The sequence below is a fragment of the Calonectris borealis genome, chromosome 5 (assembly GCF_964195595.1).
Source record: "Calonectris borealis chromosome 5, bCalBor7.hap1.2, whole genome shotgun sequence".
NCBI classification, from domain to species: Eukaryota; Metazoa; Chordata; class Aves; order Procellariiformes; family Procellariidae; genus Calonectris; species Calonectris borealis.
In genome coordinates, this window is record NC_134316.1 from 8,650,562 (window position 1) to 8,668,585 (window position 18,024).

The 18,024-nt window shown below is 40.0% G+C and overlaps 1 protein-coding gene across 1 annotated transcript; it reads right to left on the bottom strand.

Annotated features, from left to right (window-relative positions):
- Positions 1 to 700: 700 nt before the first annotated feature.
- SGPP1 (sphingosine-1-phosphate phosphatase 1) lies at positions 701 to 16,645 on the bottom strand. Its single transcript, XM_075150890.1, has 3 exons — positions 15,737 to 16,645; positions 3,567 to 3,656; positions 701 to 1,777 (listed from the first exon to the last, which is right to left on the bottom strand). The coding sequence occupies exons 1-3, from the start codon at positions 16,352 to 16,354 to the stop codon at positions 1,226 to 1,228; spliced, it is 1,260 nt and encodes a 419-aa protein (XP_075006991.1). The 5' UTR covers positions 16,355 to 16,645; the 3' UTR covers positions 701 to 1,225.
- Positions 16,646 to 18,024: the final 1,379 nt, after the last annotated feature.

The window sequence follows — 18,024 nt, forward strand, 5'->3', positions numbered from 1 at the left end:
AGAATAATTAAAAATTTAATTTGATCATTATATTGTCTTATAGCTATCTAAATTGGGTAAAAGTGATTATCACCTTTAAATATAGTATGTGAATGCATAAAAATACATGTATTTTTTCTAGAATAAGGATTATATTTTCTAAGCAAATATCTAAAAACAATGGTCCTTCTAAATTAGTTTGGAATAATAGTGAGGCCCATTTCTTTGCAGAATGGGGTGGTTTTATTGTTTATATGTTTAGATAATTAATTTTGAATATCTGTCCACTGTACAAACAATCTCCAGAAAAATATATCCTCTTCCAGTAACTTACAATACACATTAAAAATACTTACAAAAGGGATTATTGTCCATTTACAACATCTTGAGCTTAAGGACACGATTCTTGGATCATTTCATTTATGCAATTTTGATTAGGCTAAACTGAATATTCCAGTTAATTTGAACCATGCCAGCAATGTGGACAATCTAACATTGAAAAATATCTGCCTAATTATGTAGGATTTTAAATAGAATTAGGCATTTTTACATCACAGTATATATGGCATTTCTTAATTTAGCAACAGAAAGGCACAGTTATTAAACCATAAAATACAGTACCTGAATTATATATACTCTAGTGATATCTACCAATGCCAATCCAGACATTTTACTCTGTAGAGGGGGCTAAAGAAAAAGGTTTTGTTTGTTTTTTTCTTTTAGAAAAATTCAACCTCATTATAAGTTTGGTCCATTAGAAATGCTTATTAACTGAAACATCTTGAAGCAGGACTTCAGAAAAGAAGAGAGGAAAGCAATTTTAGCAGTCTATGGTCCAAAAATTTGAATAAATTACTATGAAATGGCAAACAGATCATGAATGGAGCTTTCTGATTAGCTGTCAGTCATACCTGTTAAAATGTCAATGTATACAGGTACAGTATGACAGACATTCCAGATACATTCATTGCATCTCTCTCACACACACACAGAGACTTTGTTACAGCGTTAAGTCTAGACATAGCATTTATAGATTTCAGCACTTCTCGTGGACTGGTATTTGACTTTTGGCCCCATACCATACCCAAAGATGTGCAAAGTTCTTTAAATGCTTTGCCTGCTATGTATTGCTGTTAAAGTGAAGACCCTGCTAAAGCCAAGCTCACTGGCCTTCCCTTAGAAAACTAGTGCACCTCTTCAAAAAGCAACTAGCTCTGTTCTTTCTATTTAAAGTAATAGAACTGCATCAAGAAAGACCAATAAAATGGAAGAGGCAAGGAACAATAAACATGAGGGAGAACCCAACCATTCCATATGTAATATAGCGATAGGGAAGCTCAACTTCCATGCGTTGTCTTGCTTTCCGTACATCGTCATGTGGTATGCGAAATATTTTACATGCCAGTGGAATAGTGGCTTTTTTCATCGCTACTTTTGTTAACAACAGAACTATTACTCCAATCAACAACCGCAATATGGCTTTTCCAAACACAGTCACAGTGAGAGAGGAAAGAGATAAAGGTAAGGTATCAGGAGGAGGATCTAGCTTCAGACCCATTATGTAGTTAACGTGAGAGCCACAGGCTACTCCAGCACCACAGCCCAGTATCTGAGCTGTGTCTCCTCGCGATGTGCTCCAGGTATCTAGAGTAAAAGAGAAGATGCCCAGGGCTAAATGGAGACTGATGATAATTAAGGGTGCATATTTGTAAGTTAAGTTGAAGTTATCAATCAGGTCCACAACTGGATGGAAGACAACCAAGATGAGAATAGCATACAGAAATCCAGCAATAACATCCTGTTGAAGAGAGAGAAAGGTATGGTTTCAGTGTAATAACTATATTAAAAAATAATTTACGTTACGTTAGCATGGAGACAAGCCTAGTTGCTCTGTTGCTCAAAGCGACTTGTGGATTCCCATCTTTTCTCATTTACTGTACAAGATTAATCTTTTTTATGTTAAAGATAAGGTAAGGAATTGCATTTGATCACCTATTAATAGGACATCTGTATCATGATCATGAATGAAGCTATGATCAAATGATCCATGATCAAAGAAAGTTGTAGATCTACCTATCTGCTGGCTACAATGGTCCTTGTCCAGGACTGGGGCATTCCAGCCTACAGTCAGCACAAAGTTCTGCCAACTTAGTTTGCTGGAACAGCTCAGCACTGGATCTAAGTGTCTGGGTGCCAACACAAAGGCACGCTGGCAGCAACAGCTGGTAAGGCAGTCGAGGACCAGTGCAGCAAGGCATTAGAGCAGCTTAGACTTTCCACTCCAGCTTCAGAATTAACAATACTGCAGGAATGGAGAACTGTTTCCAACTACTAAAGGAGAGGAAGAGGTAATTTCTGTGGCCTCAGACTTGATTTTCAGTTTTATTATTGTTTTAAAATGTCTTTTCTTAACTAAAAGGTTATTCTATTTTTATATTTGTCATTAAATTTCAGTCACTATTGATTATTCACTCAGTTGCACAGAATTATCTGCAACTTCAGTCACCTTTAGTTATTAAGATGGAATTTGTTGAAAGCTTTTTAGAAATCCAAGTACTAGAAGCTGGATCACCTTCATTCACATGCTTATCAACTTTTCCATATGAGCCAGGAGGTGGGACTTTCATCAGCAGTATTTGTATTGCTCCATCTTCAATGAATCATTTTTATTCACTTGCCACCCTACCTGCCCCCATCTTAGGCACCATGGTTGATTTATATTACAGGTAACACATGCTTAATTGTATTCACTCAAACACTATAAAGAATTCAGATACGAAACTGCTGAATAGTGTAAATGATTCATCACTATTTGTTGCATGACTTTGTTCTAAGACATTACCTGTCAGTTGACATATCAGTTCATCCCATCATTCTCCATACAAGTGGTTCTAACTTGGGAGGCCTCCTAATCACTAATACAAATATGTCATTCAGCTTTTCTGAGCTGCCTTATTTTCACATGCTTCTTTTGCACTGTGTTCATCTATCAGCTTTACTACTCACTACCAGGCTTACTGTTTTCTGTCAGCTTTTCTCCTTCTAGCAAGTGATCCTCAAAAACCTCTTTAGCCATCCTTATTAGTGGTCTCACATTCTGATCACCATTTTGTAGTGTTCTTGGTTTTTCATTTTTACATTGCCTGATTTTTTTTTGAATCCTTTTTAATAAACAAGTCTGTTTTTCAAAGATGACAACTTTGTTATTTGGTTCTTTAGAACCTTGGTAAGTGAAACTCTTGCATTTAGCATGACACTCTGAAATGCACATGCTTTGAGTAGCTGACATGGAACCCGAGTGGACATTAACAGTCACACTCTCAACCTGCAAAATTATTTCTACTCTATAGAGGAAAAGTTAGTCTACGCTTTAGTGCAGTCATCAATTTCTGCACTAAAACTGCTATCAAACATCAGCTAAGTCTCAACTGTGGACTGAGTTTATGAAAGAAGGATATAAGTTAACTGAAGTTTAACATCCACTAAAATCTATATACAATTACTGCACTGTAAAAACTTAAATGTGATGGAAGTTTATGAAATCAGAACAACATTAAAATAAAAGTTTAGTAGGATTATTTTCTTACCAAAATTGAATGCATTCCCATATAAATTCGACTACAGCAAACCAAAGAACACCAGCAGAATGCAAGGATCAGTCCAAACATAAAGGGATACTGGTAGGGAAAAAAATGGAGAGATTGTATTAGAATTTGGGAAAAAAAAAATTTTAAAAAAATCACTCTATAAGAATTCTATAATTAATACCAATTAATGCAGCTTATGCTTACCCTTTTCCTTGCCCTAGCCTACACAACCCTATTAGACAACCTCAAGTAAGTCCACTTTTCATAAAGCCAAAACATTATTAAGTCAAACTTTTTCAACTTTTTCCTTGTCCTCTTCCTTTGCATTCAGGATATATGAATTTCAGGGCATTGGTCGTATCTTTTCAGACAAAGCAGCGAGAAGTTAATAGATCTTTGTAGCAGTTAGTCTTGCCATGTTATGATATCCTAAATTGGCAATATGGGCTGAGACAAGCCTTGTGTTATAAACTGTAGAACAGTTTTACACTGAGTGAAGCAGCTATGTAATATACTAGTATTGTTAACCATTATACAGGCAGAATCTAGTAGTTTCACCTTTCTCCTGAAAAGAAAGAACTCATAATAATTTACAAATAAATTCAGTTCCCTACACACTGTTTTAGACTTTCTGCAATCCTTGACTCAATCTGAGCATCAGTATCAAACTCCTAGAATAGTAATCTTCCTACTACAATCCATGTTTATTAAACAAAAAACATCAAATAATTATTTCCAATTATTTCCATCTGTCATGGTTTAACTTGGAAGACAGCCAAATACCACGCAGCCGCTCACTTTTACCCTGATTCTGTCCCCCATGCCACCCGGGGCGGTGAGCGAGCAGCTACGCGGTGCTCAGTGTCCGGCTGGGGTTAAACCACGACACTGTCTTCTGGTAGAAGATTTTTTATTAATAAGGACTGTTTACCAGGAACAAACAAAATACTTTGTTTTAGTAAGCATGTATCAGCATGTGTAGAAACTTAGTATTTTAACTTTTTTAGGTTTTGGATAAAAGTATGCTAATTCACATCTTACAGCACAGTAAGAAAGACTTTCCCCACTATCATAGTGAAAAATGAGTTGTACAAGTTGTACAAGACAAATGAGTTGTCTAGTTGTACAAGACAAGATATAGCTTCCTTTTTTCAGTATTAAAAATAATTTATAAAAGAGGTTTACTTCTTTTAGAAAATAGTTCTATAAAAGAAGCAGTCACAAGACAAAATGGCATGTTTCCAAAATTGCTTCACTTCCTACATGAAAGCAATGATAAACATTTTCAATATAAACAGTTTAGAGGTACTGGAATCTCAGAATAAAAACTAAGAATTGCAGGCAGTTTTCCTGTCCTTTCCCTTGCTCCTTTTACAGATAACCTGAAGGGTAGAATATCCAACAAATTAGAGAAAGTATCTTTAACCTTATTGGAGAAAGTTGTATGTCCTCTGTGAAGGCCACTTAGTAGATTGACAAGCTTCTAAATCAGTCTTTCAATGAAAGGTTTGAGAAAAGATTATCAGTCTTCTACATTATTCCAGCATTCTTTGCATTCTCAGCTCCAGGCCCATATTAACATGACAAACCTAAAAAAATTTTCTCACACTAACAGAAAGTCGGGAAGCTTACGTTTCACATAGGAAACAGATTTTACATTAAAATCAATTCTAAACGCCCAGCTCACAATTGTGTTACATCTAGTTTAAACTCTAATTCCTGTAGCAACATTTGTCTTTGTTTCTACTACCTTCATCTACAAATTGTACCTAAACAAAATTATGTACTTCATGATTGATTTCTAACTGAAATTATGAAGGAACAAATTCAGTTTCCTGCCTTTCAGAATTATGCTAATAACAGGCAATACAGCAGTCACTAGGACATACTCAAGACGTGACTGCAGAGTTATCAGATGCTGACATTGTTACAGCAGCCACAAAAGTAATCCTTGTACCCTGTGCTGCACCACCAGAATACATTACAAGAGTAGCCCCATCACTCATCCTCATTAGCTTCTACCATCACTTCCATTGATCTCAGGGTAGAAGTAATGCTGCCTGCACGAGGAAGACGCTGAAGCCACACAGTCTCCCTGCCTGGTGCTGCTCCACTCTCCCCCCAAAGGCTACTAAAGCAGAAATGCTGTATATACAGGGAGAGGTATTCCCTATATCCTCTGACACGAAGAGGAGCTTCTAGCACCTCTTTACACACTCTGCAAGTTGAAAGCCTGGGAAGACAGACTTCTTGTTTGTCAGAGACCAGCAAGGGAAGATTTACTACCTCCAGAAGCAATGTGAACCTCTTGACCAGAAAATTTAATAGCATCACAATTACTTGGTGGTAGAACCGGCTTGCATGTGTTCACGCACATGTCAAAAGCTTCAAACAGTTTTGCCCATCACTTGATACTATACGTCCATTCTTGTTTCCTGGCACACATCTTTTGTGCTTTCAGGCTCCAATCAGGGGTAAGGCTTTTCTTTAATAAAGACTTTTCCTGCATTTCTGAAATACCTGACAGAAAGAGAAGCTGGAGCTTTAGCAGGAAGACCAATGAAGTGCCAGGCTCAGCAGGCTATAGCAGCTAATGATACTGTGGGTAAGAAGTTGGGATTGTGGGGGGGAAGAGGTTAGAGCAGCTAAACAGCGAGACCCTAAGAATAAGGAGTATGAAGGTAAAGGTGTATGTGAGGAGTTTTCTTTTAAGAGTCCTGGGCAGGTTGTTGTAAACAGCAGGGGCAGTAGGATAAATTCTGGAAATTAAAAGAAATGCTTGCTCTTAGTTAGGAACTCTCAAGGGAGGGGTGTTTGGGCAAGAAAGAAACTGTGTCAAACTCCAACTTTGAAGAAGATTTTGGAGATAATACTTGGCTCTGTCATATCTCACTCTAATTCTGTTTTTAATAGTATTGAGAATAGATACCCATGAAAACATCTGAAAACACTGGCTAGCTTAGTTCCTCTGTAGCAAAGCATCTATCCAAGAGCTCAAACACTCCCCTATTGTGTCCCTAATAAAAAGCCAATTATACATTTAACCCCAATTCATATATTCTTAAGTAACAAAGAATTTTTAACTTAAACTCAGACAAATTGTTCTTACTGAAATAGCTTTAGCATGACCTGTCCACAAATGTGTCTGCAGTATTAGCCACATGCTGATTTGTGGAATTTTTAACACATTATAATAATAATCACAGAAGTCCTAAAACCCAGTTTCTTTCTACCCAAGAGAGCTTATTCACTACAGTATACATAGCTGTACTGTATCCAGTCCACTATAAAAAAAGCGGAAGATTGAAACAATTATTCTAATTTCCTCTGGAAAGATATTCCACAATACAACAGTTAAGTCAGTTTTTGTGATTAGTTCCCACACAAAGCATTCTTCTCTATGCTCCCACCTTTATGTAACCAGCACACTTGGAAAACTCTCAGTTTATCTAAACTGATAGTTATTTTACTGTCTGGTAAGGAAGCTTCAAACATAAGGACATCTTTATGTCTAAGGTACAGGAACAAAATTTGACCTAAAGAAGGTTTTAACCTTCATCTGTCCTGGTTTCTTCCAATGTTACATCCATACCTCCCTGCATTGCTCACATAACCGATCTGATTTTCTTCCCACAACCCCAGAACCCACCTTCAGAGCATCATAAAGCTGTATCTACCCTTTGGGGCTCCATAGTTCACTGGCCTCCTTAGACACTAGCAGAAATCAAGCAGAACAACCCCCCTACTTCAACACAAATAACATACAATAACCTGCCTCCTCCTTGGCCTGTTTTCACTCATACCTTTTAAAAGCAGCCACTGGGTTCAGGAATTCCTAGAACACCGAACTGGTAGCACCTGCTTAAAATCTGCCTTGAGGTGATAGAGCAACCACATATTTTGTCCTCACATGTAGGGGTAAGTATATAAGGTGACTACAGGAGAATACTAACACTCCCACACACCTTGTAGCTAAGCAAGAAGACTGCTCAGCAGCATGCCAAGTCATAACACCAACAGGGGACATCACCTTGATCCTTATAAAAAAGCTGATGCCATAAATTTACTTCCAAATTATTGTCTGAAAATAATGCAATACTGAGGTACTAGCAAGCATTTTCTAAATGTTGTTTCATCTAGAAAATGACTGCCTGTATGTATTTTGCATATATACATTGGTTGTACCGTGGTTGTAAGTACCCGTAACCTCCAACTGCCTAGGCATATGAAATCCCCCCAAATACCAGAACATCTTCTATTAGTATAGTGCCTTAAGAGTATTAGCATTTGTTTTCAGCCCTGCTTTACAATAAATAGTGAATTTCACAAAGCTTCTCTCCCAGTCACAAATGAATCTTCAAAGAAAAAAAAAAAAGCTGCTTTTACTATGTTTTCTACTTAAAATAGGCACATCTTATGAAAGATTAATGTGAAAAAACTTTAATATTAACTAATCTTAAGCATTCATGGAAGAAAGCCATAAGCACTCATTTTTTGGTTGTTTGCTTGGGTCTCTTATTTTGGAAAATACTGCATTCACAAATTTGAAAATTAGCAGTTCTCAATTACCTTCGAGTTATAAACTTTTAGGTCTTTTCTATGTAGTTGTATATAGACACACTGACAGTCTGTACTTAAATGAAAGATATTAAAGCAAGACTGCTGAATTCAAGCAATTTTAGTGCCATGGTTCCTCGCATGCCAAATCAGACCTACAGAGACACAAAGGACAAAAGATCACAAGTTCACTTCTACCCTTTTCCCCAATTCATTGCTATTCTTATTCATTTCAGCATCAGAAGGCAGCCTGGCATCATATCTCCTTTCAGATGAGGGTCTGAAAGATTGTCAGAGATCACAGCTGGCACAGGTATAGGTAAAAACCAGGTTCCGTTCTCTCAGCTTGTTCTTTCTGATAACAGAATTGACATATCTTCATTCTTGACCATAGCCTGAGTCACTTAGAGTCAGATATTCAGGAACAGCCCATTTTAGAGAGAAACATCTCAAACCCTGCCCCTCAATTGAGGGGGCATGTATATCCTCAAAAACTCATTATGCTCCACAGGTACCATGCCACTTCAACAACTTTGAGTACAGGGAGTATTTATTGAACTGCATACTGCTTTCTTTTTTCTAAATTAAAAAAAAAAACAAAACAACTTGCAATTTGAAAATTGTAACCTTATATGACAATAAAGACACTCGCATAGTACTCAATCTGAACTTCAAAATCACATGTTGACTCAAAACCAACATTGACTTGGCATTTTTCTCCTTGAGAAAAGTACCCCACATCGCATATTAGATCAAATCACTGATATCCAGCTTGCACAAGTATTCTTCCGAAGGTGATTTCCGTATGATAATACATATAAGCATGTAGTACAAATACAATATTAGAAGATGAAGTGGAGGCAGATGGAATTGACAGCAAGGCAGAGATTGGAGATAGAGACAAATGCAACATATTGATTAAAAAGATAACTTTGTTGACATTTTGGCTTCTGAATGTTTGAATGAATATGTTTCTTTGAAGGCATCATATCCATTAAGAAAAGGGTCCCAGTCTTGATGTATATGACTAAGGGACAGATCACCCAGCATGTTATTTAAAAAAAAAAAAAGATAAAAAAGGTTAATTGATTTCTTAAATTCACATATTAAGTTACAGAAAAAGCTAGGAATAAAGTTGATTGAATAAACTACTCATCTTCTCTCAGGCCTCAGTTTTGTTCCCATATCCAGAATCTTGTTTTAATCAATTAAAGCGAATTAAATTGGTTGTATTTGGAAAATAGCAGTGAAACTACTCCCAGTAAGTCTTTGAGAATTTTATGCCCTATGTTTTTAATGGGAAATTCACATTTTATTTGATTACATCCTCCGAACAGGCTTGCAAGCTTCTGACTGGATCACAGAGAAACCATTTCCCTCAAGTGCCTGTCCTCCTCCCTCCCCTTAATCTGACTTTTTGCCAAGAGTCTTAATAACATAACCATTGTTTAAAAATGCTCATAAGGAAACAATCTGTCCTAAAAGCTTTGACCTAGGTCAGAAAATTCCTTCTTTCATAATGGAACATTCTTAAAACACACTCTAGATGCTCATTTCTTTACTTTTTAAAAGCACATTCTACACTGGAGAAACTTCCAGCATCTGCAAAGGGTTCCAAACTAATTTTCTAATATTTTCAGTGTTCTACAGTATTACTGAATGATTTTTTTTAATCATATGATAATTTAGAAGTTCAGCTTCAGTTTGAGACAGTTATTTTGGGCCAGAGTTCACTGAAAGAATCCAAGCAGCACATGCGGCATCATGCTTTTAATAAGATATTTGGGCTATGTATTGGCAATAGTCATATGAAAAGCTATAATCAATGACTCTGAGACACTGTTTGGCCAGATAAGTACAAAAAGCACAGCATATAAATGATTTTCTGGAGGGAGCAGAAGAAAAGGGAGAAGACAATGGTTAAAGAGGAAAGAGTCATTTTAGGAAAAACAACCAGACGAAAAACTGTCTTTTCAAAAGAGGCCAGTGGTAAATAACACTGGTTAAGCTACATTTATCAATTATTTCCTTCTTTCTTCCACTGACCAACGTTAATATCAAAAAACAAAAATTTGAGAGTGCTACATGTCATTACAAGAACCCCTTCTTTAAATTCCAAGATAAAGACTTCAATGCCAGCCCTGCAGGGAGTTAAAAGGTTTCATTTTCTGCTACACATAATCTGAAAAGAAATTAAAGAGTTACAATGAGAATTAGAGCCTGTTACTTCTTTTCCTTGCAGTCATTAAAGAAAAAAAATTTCCTCCCTGAACACACCCAGCAAGAATCACCTACAGCTTGCTCTGCTTACGCTCCCAACACCTAAAAAATAGTTTTTCTGCAAACTGAAGTTTTCTCAGGTTGAATCAACACTATCTGAAAGTATGTGGAGTGCTTTACATGTGTAAAGTCCACTAAGTAAAAAAAATTGCTTGAGAAGCAAAGTGTCTCCTTTGAATCCTTTCTTCATCAAAAACTCTGCATCTAACCTTATGGCATTTGTTTTCACATATTCCCCCCAGGATCCTTTACATTAATTAAATATTTGCTTATGCAAAACTGAAAAAATATGTTTAATGCCAATCAAAACAGTTTAATAGGACAGGCTGCTGCGTATCTTTAGCAGAGATTCCCCAATGGAATTTGTAAGAACTAGCTATGCTCTTTTCAAACTTTTAAGAGCATCTGAATCAAACAGGCCACATAACTTTTTCCAGCTTCCTTTACAAATGAACTACAGGCATTAATATGGCCCACAAAAGAAGACCTTACAACTCAAATACACAAGACAAGGCCAGTGCTGCTAACCCTCCAAACTCCCATCTCTTTCTCAAGAGCTCTTCATTGTGTGGGCAATTCTGGGTTTTCAGCTACTCTTCACCCCTTCAGCTACTCTTCTCATTTCAGAAGAGTTTTTGTTTGATTGTTTATTTTAAGAAACACATGTAAGAAAACCTGTTAGACAAGCATGCATCTCTTTGCCTAAGTTTCTTCACAATATTGTAATATTTCAGCCAAAATCCATTTGGGCTTCTCTCAGAGATGAGGCATCTCTTTCTGAAAGGAGTCTTGCTCTTACACACAGACTTCGTATATAAGAGATGGCCTCCTATGTGTAGCTTCCAGTTTTATCATTACATCAATCTTAATGATAATGCAAGCCTTTCACCAAAGACAGACACGTAAAACTAGGATTTGCCCACTTTCTGTAAAATTCTCACTATAGCCATGTTGTGATTAGACTATTCATCCAACCCCAATAACCAATTATACCCCATTCCCAGTAGGGATCTGAGAGAAGTTAGCCTTTTGAAATGAAAGAGCAGACAGACAATTCTAGAGGTAATATTTAGTAGTGGCCGGCCAATCAGAATCACAGAATGATGCAGTTCTCTCTGAAATCCCAATACAGATCCTGTCAAACCCATCTCATTTGTTTAGATTCATCAGCTTTGGTTGATAAGAGTAATGGTGTGGACGGAAGATTTCTGGAAGCGTGTTTGCCACGGTACCACATGACATTCTTACACAATTGGTACTATGGAGAGTCAGGAGAGCACTAAGTAAATGAGAGTTGAAAAATACTTTTAGGTGTGTCAGTCAAACAAACCATTACAGAATAAATGCACCCTACTGCGGGTTTAGCAGTAGTGCTTATTAAGGTCACCATTATCATCAATAGTGTGGAAAGGCAGTCACTGATGATAGGATTTGCATATAGAACATTGGCAGATAAATACATAGGGAGGACAATATTTAATGACCTAAGCTGCTTCAGAAAATAAGCCCATTCAAACAGCATTGGTTAATGTAGTTACAGAGGCCAGCTACTCATCAATCAAGGCTCTGGGCTCCTGCTGAATATCAACTTAAAGAAGTTCGTTCAATGGCCTACAGTGAGAGTCAGCAGTTCCTGACTCAGCTCATTAATGCAGAGCTCAGGAAGGAGTGCGAACCCATCACTTCCTAATCCGGACAACTACTGCCAGAGCCAGGCTGCATCCTGGAAGAACTCTGGGAGAAAAGCATATTTTCTGTCTCCCTGACTGATTTCCCCGCCCCGCCTCCTCCTAAAAATAAAACAGCAGAGTTATGACACATCCAGGTACCGTCCTAACTCAAGCACCATTTCTAATAAAATATGTGCTGATATCTATTTGAAATCAGCAGTTCAAAGTAATCAAAGAAAATATAAAAAAGACTTTTTCCAGTAGTCTCAGCCTGAGGCTTTGGAGATTTTGTAGATAATTAGCAGTTCACACTATCTCTTCCTCCCCACTCAGGACACTATATAAGCCAGCCCGGCTCAAACTGTCAATATTTCAAAGAAAGAGTGATAAAGGTATACTTTTTCCTACATCATATCAAGATCTATAACCTCACTGTCTTTTAAGTGTTTGTCCTCCTCTTTCAGGGTATCAGAGCTTCAAAGATGGAAAGAAAAATATCAACATCTGTAACACTCCTAAATTCTCATGAGTCTTTGCCATGAGCTTTGTATTTCAAAGTTTCTGAAGTGTCTTTGAAAGAAGTGGTTTTCCCTGCTGAGATTTAACAATATTAAATAAATATATAAAGATTATGCAAGTGGAATCGAAAGTTTTAGGCAAGTTCTCATAATACAAGGAGAAATTGAAAAATATTATTCCACAATGGACAAAGTTGAATATTCCCCATGGAATTGCACTGAATAGTCCCCATGCCCAAAGTCTCTAATTGTGAAAATTTGTCACAACCATCTTTGAAATATATCATCTCTGAAAATATTTTACTTGAACAATTGCATTTATAAGCAAATATTTTTGTTTTACTGTGTATAGTCAAAAATCCTTTTGAATACAACATGAAAGGAAAATAATTGTAATAGGATTACTGATAGGCATTGAAAACTAGGAAAGCACAAACTTAATTCAACAGGTTTAAAGAAAACCTACTGGAATTAAAAAATTTTGGTTTTAAATGGACAATTTGGGCCATACCTAGAAAAATAAGAGCAGATTTGCTCTGTTATCTAGGTTGTTCAAGGGAAAGACTCATAGGTTTCTTTTCTATCAAACATAGACACTATTACACAATACTAGGAAGTCATAGCCCAATGAAAGAAAACTCCAAATAAGCTATACAGGAAAGTGATTGCCTTCTCACTGGAGTAACCTCTTTTAGAGCAAGAGTGGCCTTCTCTGGTTTAATATAAACTTCAAAGTGACAAACTCAATTAAAGTTACCTGTATTCCAGAACAAAAGTCGCTGCAGTGAGTTACAGCTGTATCTGCTTAAATTCACTCCACTATGATTTTTCTGAACAAACAATCCTAAGCTGTGGACTCATCACAGTCAGGGTCTGTGTAATGCTTGCTTATACTGAATATATAGAAAGACTGTACCCCAACATTTGCCATCAAGTTTAAATCTAACTATCTGTATCTACTGATAAATATGTGTAATTTAATAAAAATCAGTTATTACAAGCTCCTTTATCATTAATAGCTTTCCAAGAAGTTCTGATGTCAGTCTTTTTTAACCCCATCTATTTCCAGAAAAGCATGACAAAAAGGTGTCATATAGTTTCTACTCCCTTTCAAAGCAAGTAAAATATGGAGAACAGCAGAAGCATTAGATTAAAGCTTAACTCTCTTTAGAGGTGAATCAAGATATTCAACATGCCATAGGTTAACTTTTGATTAATATTTGGAAATAATTTAAAAATCAGAAGGGATATTCTTTTTAAAATGAGCATTTTGAAATGGTAGAAGTTGGTTTCAGAGATATCTGTATTCACACACATTTCATAGGAAAAAGGAATTAAAATGAAGACTCACACTTTGTTTCCTCATTTCTTAAGCATGGTTCTAGATGAATAATAACAAGGCTGAATGTTTATGATTTCTTAATATGCATTCATTATAAATATGTTTAGTCAATTAGCACAGTATTTCACAGACTGCAGTTGCAGGGTTGGCAAACCGAAGATCAAACTTGGTTCACTGGCAAAAATACCATTTCACACATTGTCAGTTTGCTGGCTCTATAAAAGCAATCAAGTCTGGTTCTCCTTTGTACACATGACATCAATCTGTGCAAAGCTAATCAACTGATACTACTAAATGAGGTTTCCCACATGCAAAGAAATAGAAATCCAGTTCATTCTTCAACTGCCATCAGCCTCACACAACTAACAAGTAATAATCAAATATTCAGACTGCAGTCATTTAAAAAAACAAAACAAAACAATTTTAAGATTAAGCACCTCAGTGACAGAACTCCAAATATTTATTTCAAACACCCACAAAACATGACATTATCTGACACCTGCACCACTCTAGCAGAGTGATACTTCACATTTTCCTAGCAAAGAATATGAATCCCTAATAGCTTTCTTTTGGGCATGCTGTATCACCTTGCAAAAGTAGATACATAAACTTTGGTTAAAGAGAGGCCAAATAAAATCTCTAACCTTCAACTCTCTGTCTCCCTTTTCAGGCACCCATACTATATGCTGAGATAAAGCCACACAGTGTCATAGTATGACAGCAGACAACTGGTGATTGTTAACAGCAACTGGTTCAGCCCCTGCATAAAGCTTAAAAAGAAAGTTCTCGCTACCAGACATATATCTCACTTAAAATAGGCAGGTATTATAATAAGAATTAGTAAACATTAACAGCTTAAGAGTAGACTTATTGCATAACCCCTTGAACATTACACAGAAAGCTCTCAAAACCCTACACTGAACATTTGTTGCCTGGGAAAGCTTTCTCCCTCCTTTCCTACTGAAATTGGTGCAGTGATTTAGAGAGCTGAATACATGTTGTGCTTTCTTTGGAGTTCTTACTGTTGCCCATACTGCTAACAGCAAGCACCGAAGCACATGCCACAGCTTGCGTAATCCGGATGATGAACTGTATTATTTTAACTTAATCTATTGATCCAAAGTGCAACAGGCAGATCTTAAGATTTTACTGAATGAAGATGCTGAAAAGATCAGAGATTATCAGTTCCTGCTGATTATTAGCACATTAATAATTGTAAAACTATCTGAAAGTACATGTACTCCTCAAAACAGAAATAATAATTTCCAGTTTACTGGTAATGAAACTAAAAGACAGTATTGAAGAAAAGGCTAAAGCTACAAACTGATTCAAGCTACAAAGTGACTCAAAGCAAAGAAGGATCAGCAAAAAGCCCTTTAGTTCCTGGCTCTCCACCAAATTCTCAGTCAGTAAAACCAAACGCCTGTAAAAACATCAGATGCCTATCCAAATTTTGTGCAAAGCACTCACTCTACAAGAAATAAGTTGGAAAAAACCTCACAAGAACAAAATACAGATTGTTAAAGCAGACTTTTAATGCATACTGAGCTAACCATTTATAAAGTCAGCAGAACTTCCATTCAGAAGACAGAATTATTAGAACAGTTCTTGTTACCTGAGCACTCGCTTGGATCATAGAAAAATTAAAAATAATAAAAAGCGGGGAGGCAAGGAAAAAAGGCACGAATCTCACATTTTACCCAAACTTAGCCTCTCTTTCCCCCCAAAAGAAATCAAGTCTGTCACAGCCTTACACCCCGGGCCTGGAAAGCACACGGAGAAGGACAAGGAGGTGAGCATTACCTGCCAGCGGCCGTAGCTGAGCAGCAGGAGAGCCAGGGGGATGGCGGTGCCCGACATGGCGTGGGTGGAAGGCATGCTGTACTCGGAGTTGTAGAAGACTTCCAGCTTCACCACGGGCGGGGAGGCAGGCCGCGGCCAGCGGATGACATCCTTGGTGCACTGCCCCAGGTACATCACCCACACCCAGATGATGATAAGCCTCCGGCCCAGCCAGGCGTCCAAGTTCCAGATGCAGAAGGGGAAGAAGAGGATGTAGAAGAGCTCGTTGCCCAGCTCCGTGCCCAGGCTGAAGAGATAGTAGAGAAAGTGGCTGCGGGTGGAGAACTCCTGGCTGCCGTCCTCCTCCGTGAGGGAGTTGCGGCGCGGCCTCCTCCTCCACCGCTGCGGGGGGCCCGCCCCGCCGGGCACGGTCCCGTTCCCGGCGGGATGCCCCTGCTCTCCCGCCCGCTCTGCGGCTGGGGGGCCGCCGTTAACCACCGGCCCGCGGCCCCCGGCTCGCTGCTCCGCGTCGGCCCAGCCCGAAGGCCCCTCCACCCCGCAGAGCCGCTGGAAGGCGGCCACTTTCCGCGGGTCCTGCAGGTGGGCGGCCAGCCGGGCCAGGCGCCGGCAGAGAGCCATGGCGGGAGGACGAGGCCGCCCGCAGGGGGCGGGCTGAGGGCGGCGAGACGCTGCCCGGGCCGGCGGGCGGGGAGCTGAGGGCGCTTCGCCTGAGGGGCGGCGGAAGGGACGGGGGCTCCCGTGCGCGCCGCGGGGAGGGGAACCGCTGCCTGAGGAGAAACCCGCTCGAGGGCGAGGCGTCGCGGAGCGACGGACACCGCCCGGCTCCCCCCGTCTCGGGCCGCCGCCCTCGGCTCGGCTCGGCTCGGCTCGGCTCCCCGCGCCGCTCCTGCTCCTGCTCCTGCTCCTGCCCCCGCTGCGCCCGGCGCTCGCTCGCTCCCTCCCTCTCCCTCCCTCTCCCTCCCTCCCTCCCTCACGCGCGCGCGTCCGCCCCTCGCCGTCACCGCCCCGCCGCGCCTGCGCACAACCCCTGCTCGCACGGGCGGGAACCCCCCGGGAAACCTCATCGTGGCGGGGATTGGCCGCGGCTCTCTCCCGATCCCGCCCCCACTGGCAGGGGGAGCCAATCAGGACTTGGCATTGCGCGAGGCAGCGGGCGGCGTGCCTCGGCCTCGAGCGTGAGGTGCGGAGGCGGCCGCGGGCGGCGGCCCTTGGCCTCCCCCGGGGCACCGGCGGCCCTTCGGTTCCCTCTCGCCGGCTGCACCCCGGTCACCGGCACGACCGGCTCCCGGCGAGCTAGTTGCCCCTCCTTCTGACTTAGGGTGAGCTGCTGCCGCCTTCGCCCCAGCCATCGTGTCTGGCATCAGCGCCCCCGAGGCCTGCGCCCGGCTGCCCCTGCCCTCCTCAGCCTTCTCCTCCTCTTCCCGCTGCCCGGATCGACCCCAGACGCCTAAATCTGGTGGTGTAAACACGAGAGGGAAAGCTGATTTCAAGCAGAGACTGTGAGTGGTCTTGGCCGCAGCGGTCAGGCCGGTTAAGCAGTGGAGGCGGTGAGTTACCCGCAGGGATGTGGAGCAGGCAGCCGCTCAGGGAGGTTTCTGCTGGGCGTGCTTTACCCATCTCTCCAGCGGCGGGAGGACGTTCCACACCCCCTCCTGGGTGGGTGCGCATGGCTTAAAGTTCAGCAGGACCAGAAAATTTGCAATCAGGTACTTTGAAAGTCCACAGCTGCTGGGGTTTCCATCCTGGAAATGCCGTGAGAAATGCGAGATTTGGTCACTAGTGCTCTCTGATGCTTCTGCCTATCCAACTGATGCTGATCTGTGGCTTGCTAATACTCCAGTGTATTTGTATCTTGCCTTAAAATTAGGAGGTTAAACAAGCGATAAATGTGCTGCTTTGTGCCATTTTTGAAAAGGGTGAGCGATATGACCCGAATGACTAGTTAGCTTAATAGCTATTCTAACCACAATAGAAAATCTGATGTGGAATTCAAATAATAAAAAGTTGAAATGAAAGAATGTAATACAAGTCTACACAGTGTTTTAGTAAAAATAGTTATTAATACTGTTTTGAGGAGGTACTTGTCTCGGACTTAGTGCTGCATGATATTCTTATTAACATTGGGTGTATGCAGTGCCAATAAACCATGCAAATGGAATTTGCTGCCAGATCTCAAGAAGAGGAAATCTGTAGGAGAACTTAGTTGAAAGAGATGGTGTCTAAAGAGGCTCCAGTAATAAGTTCTATGTTGTACTACATCTTTAGCAATGATCTGGAAGCTAAACCGC

Excerpts from the sequence above, each read along its gene's own strand:
- SGPP1 (XM_075150890.1), bottom strand. The coding sequence starts at position 16,354 with ATGGCTCTCTGCCGGCGCCTGGCCCGGCTGGCCGCCCACCTGCAGGAC. Across the intron at positions 3,657-15,736 it reads TCAGCTACGGCCGCTGGCAG|TATCCCTTTATGTTTGGACT; the intron begins GTAATGCTCACC and ends TTTCCCTACCAG. Across the intron at positions 1,778-3,566 it reads TGGGAATGCATTCAATTTTG|GATGTTATTGCTGGATTTCT; the intron begins GTAAGAAAATAA and ends TCTCTTCAACAG.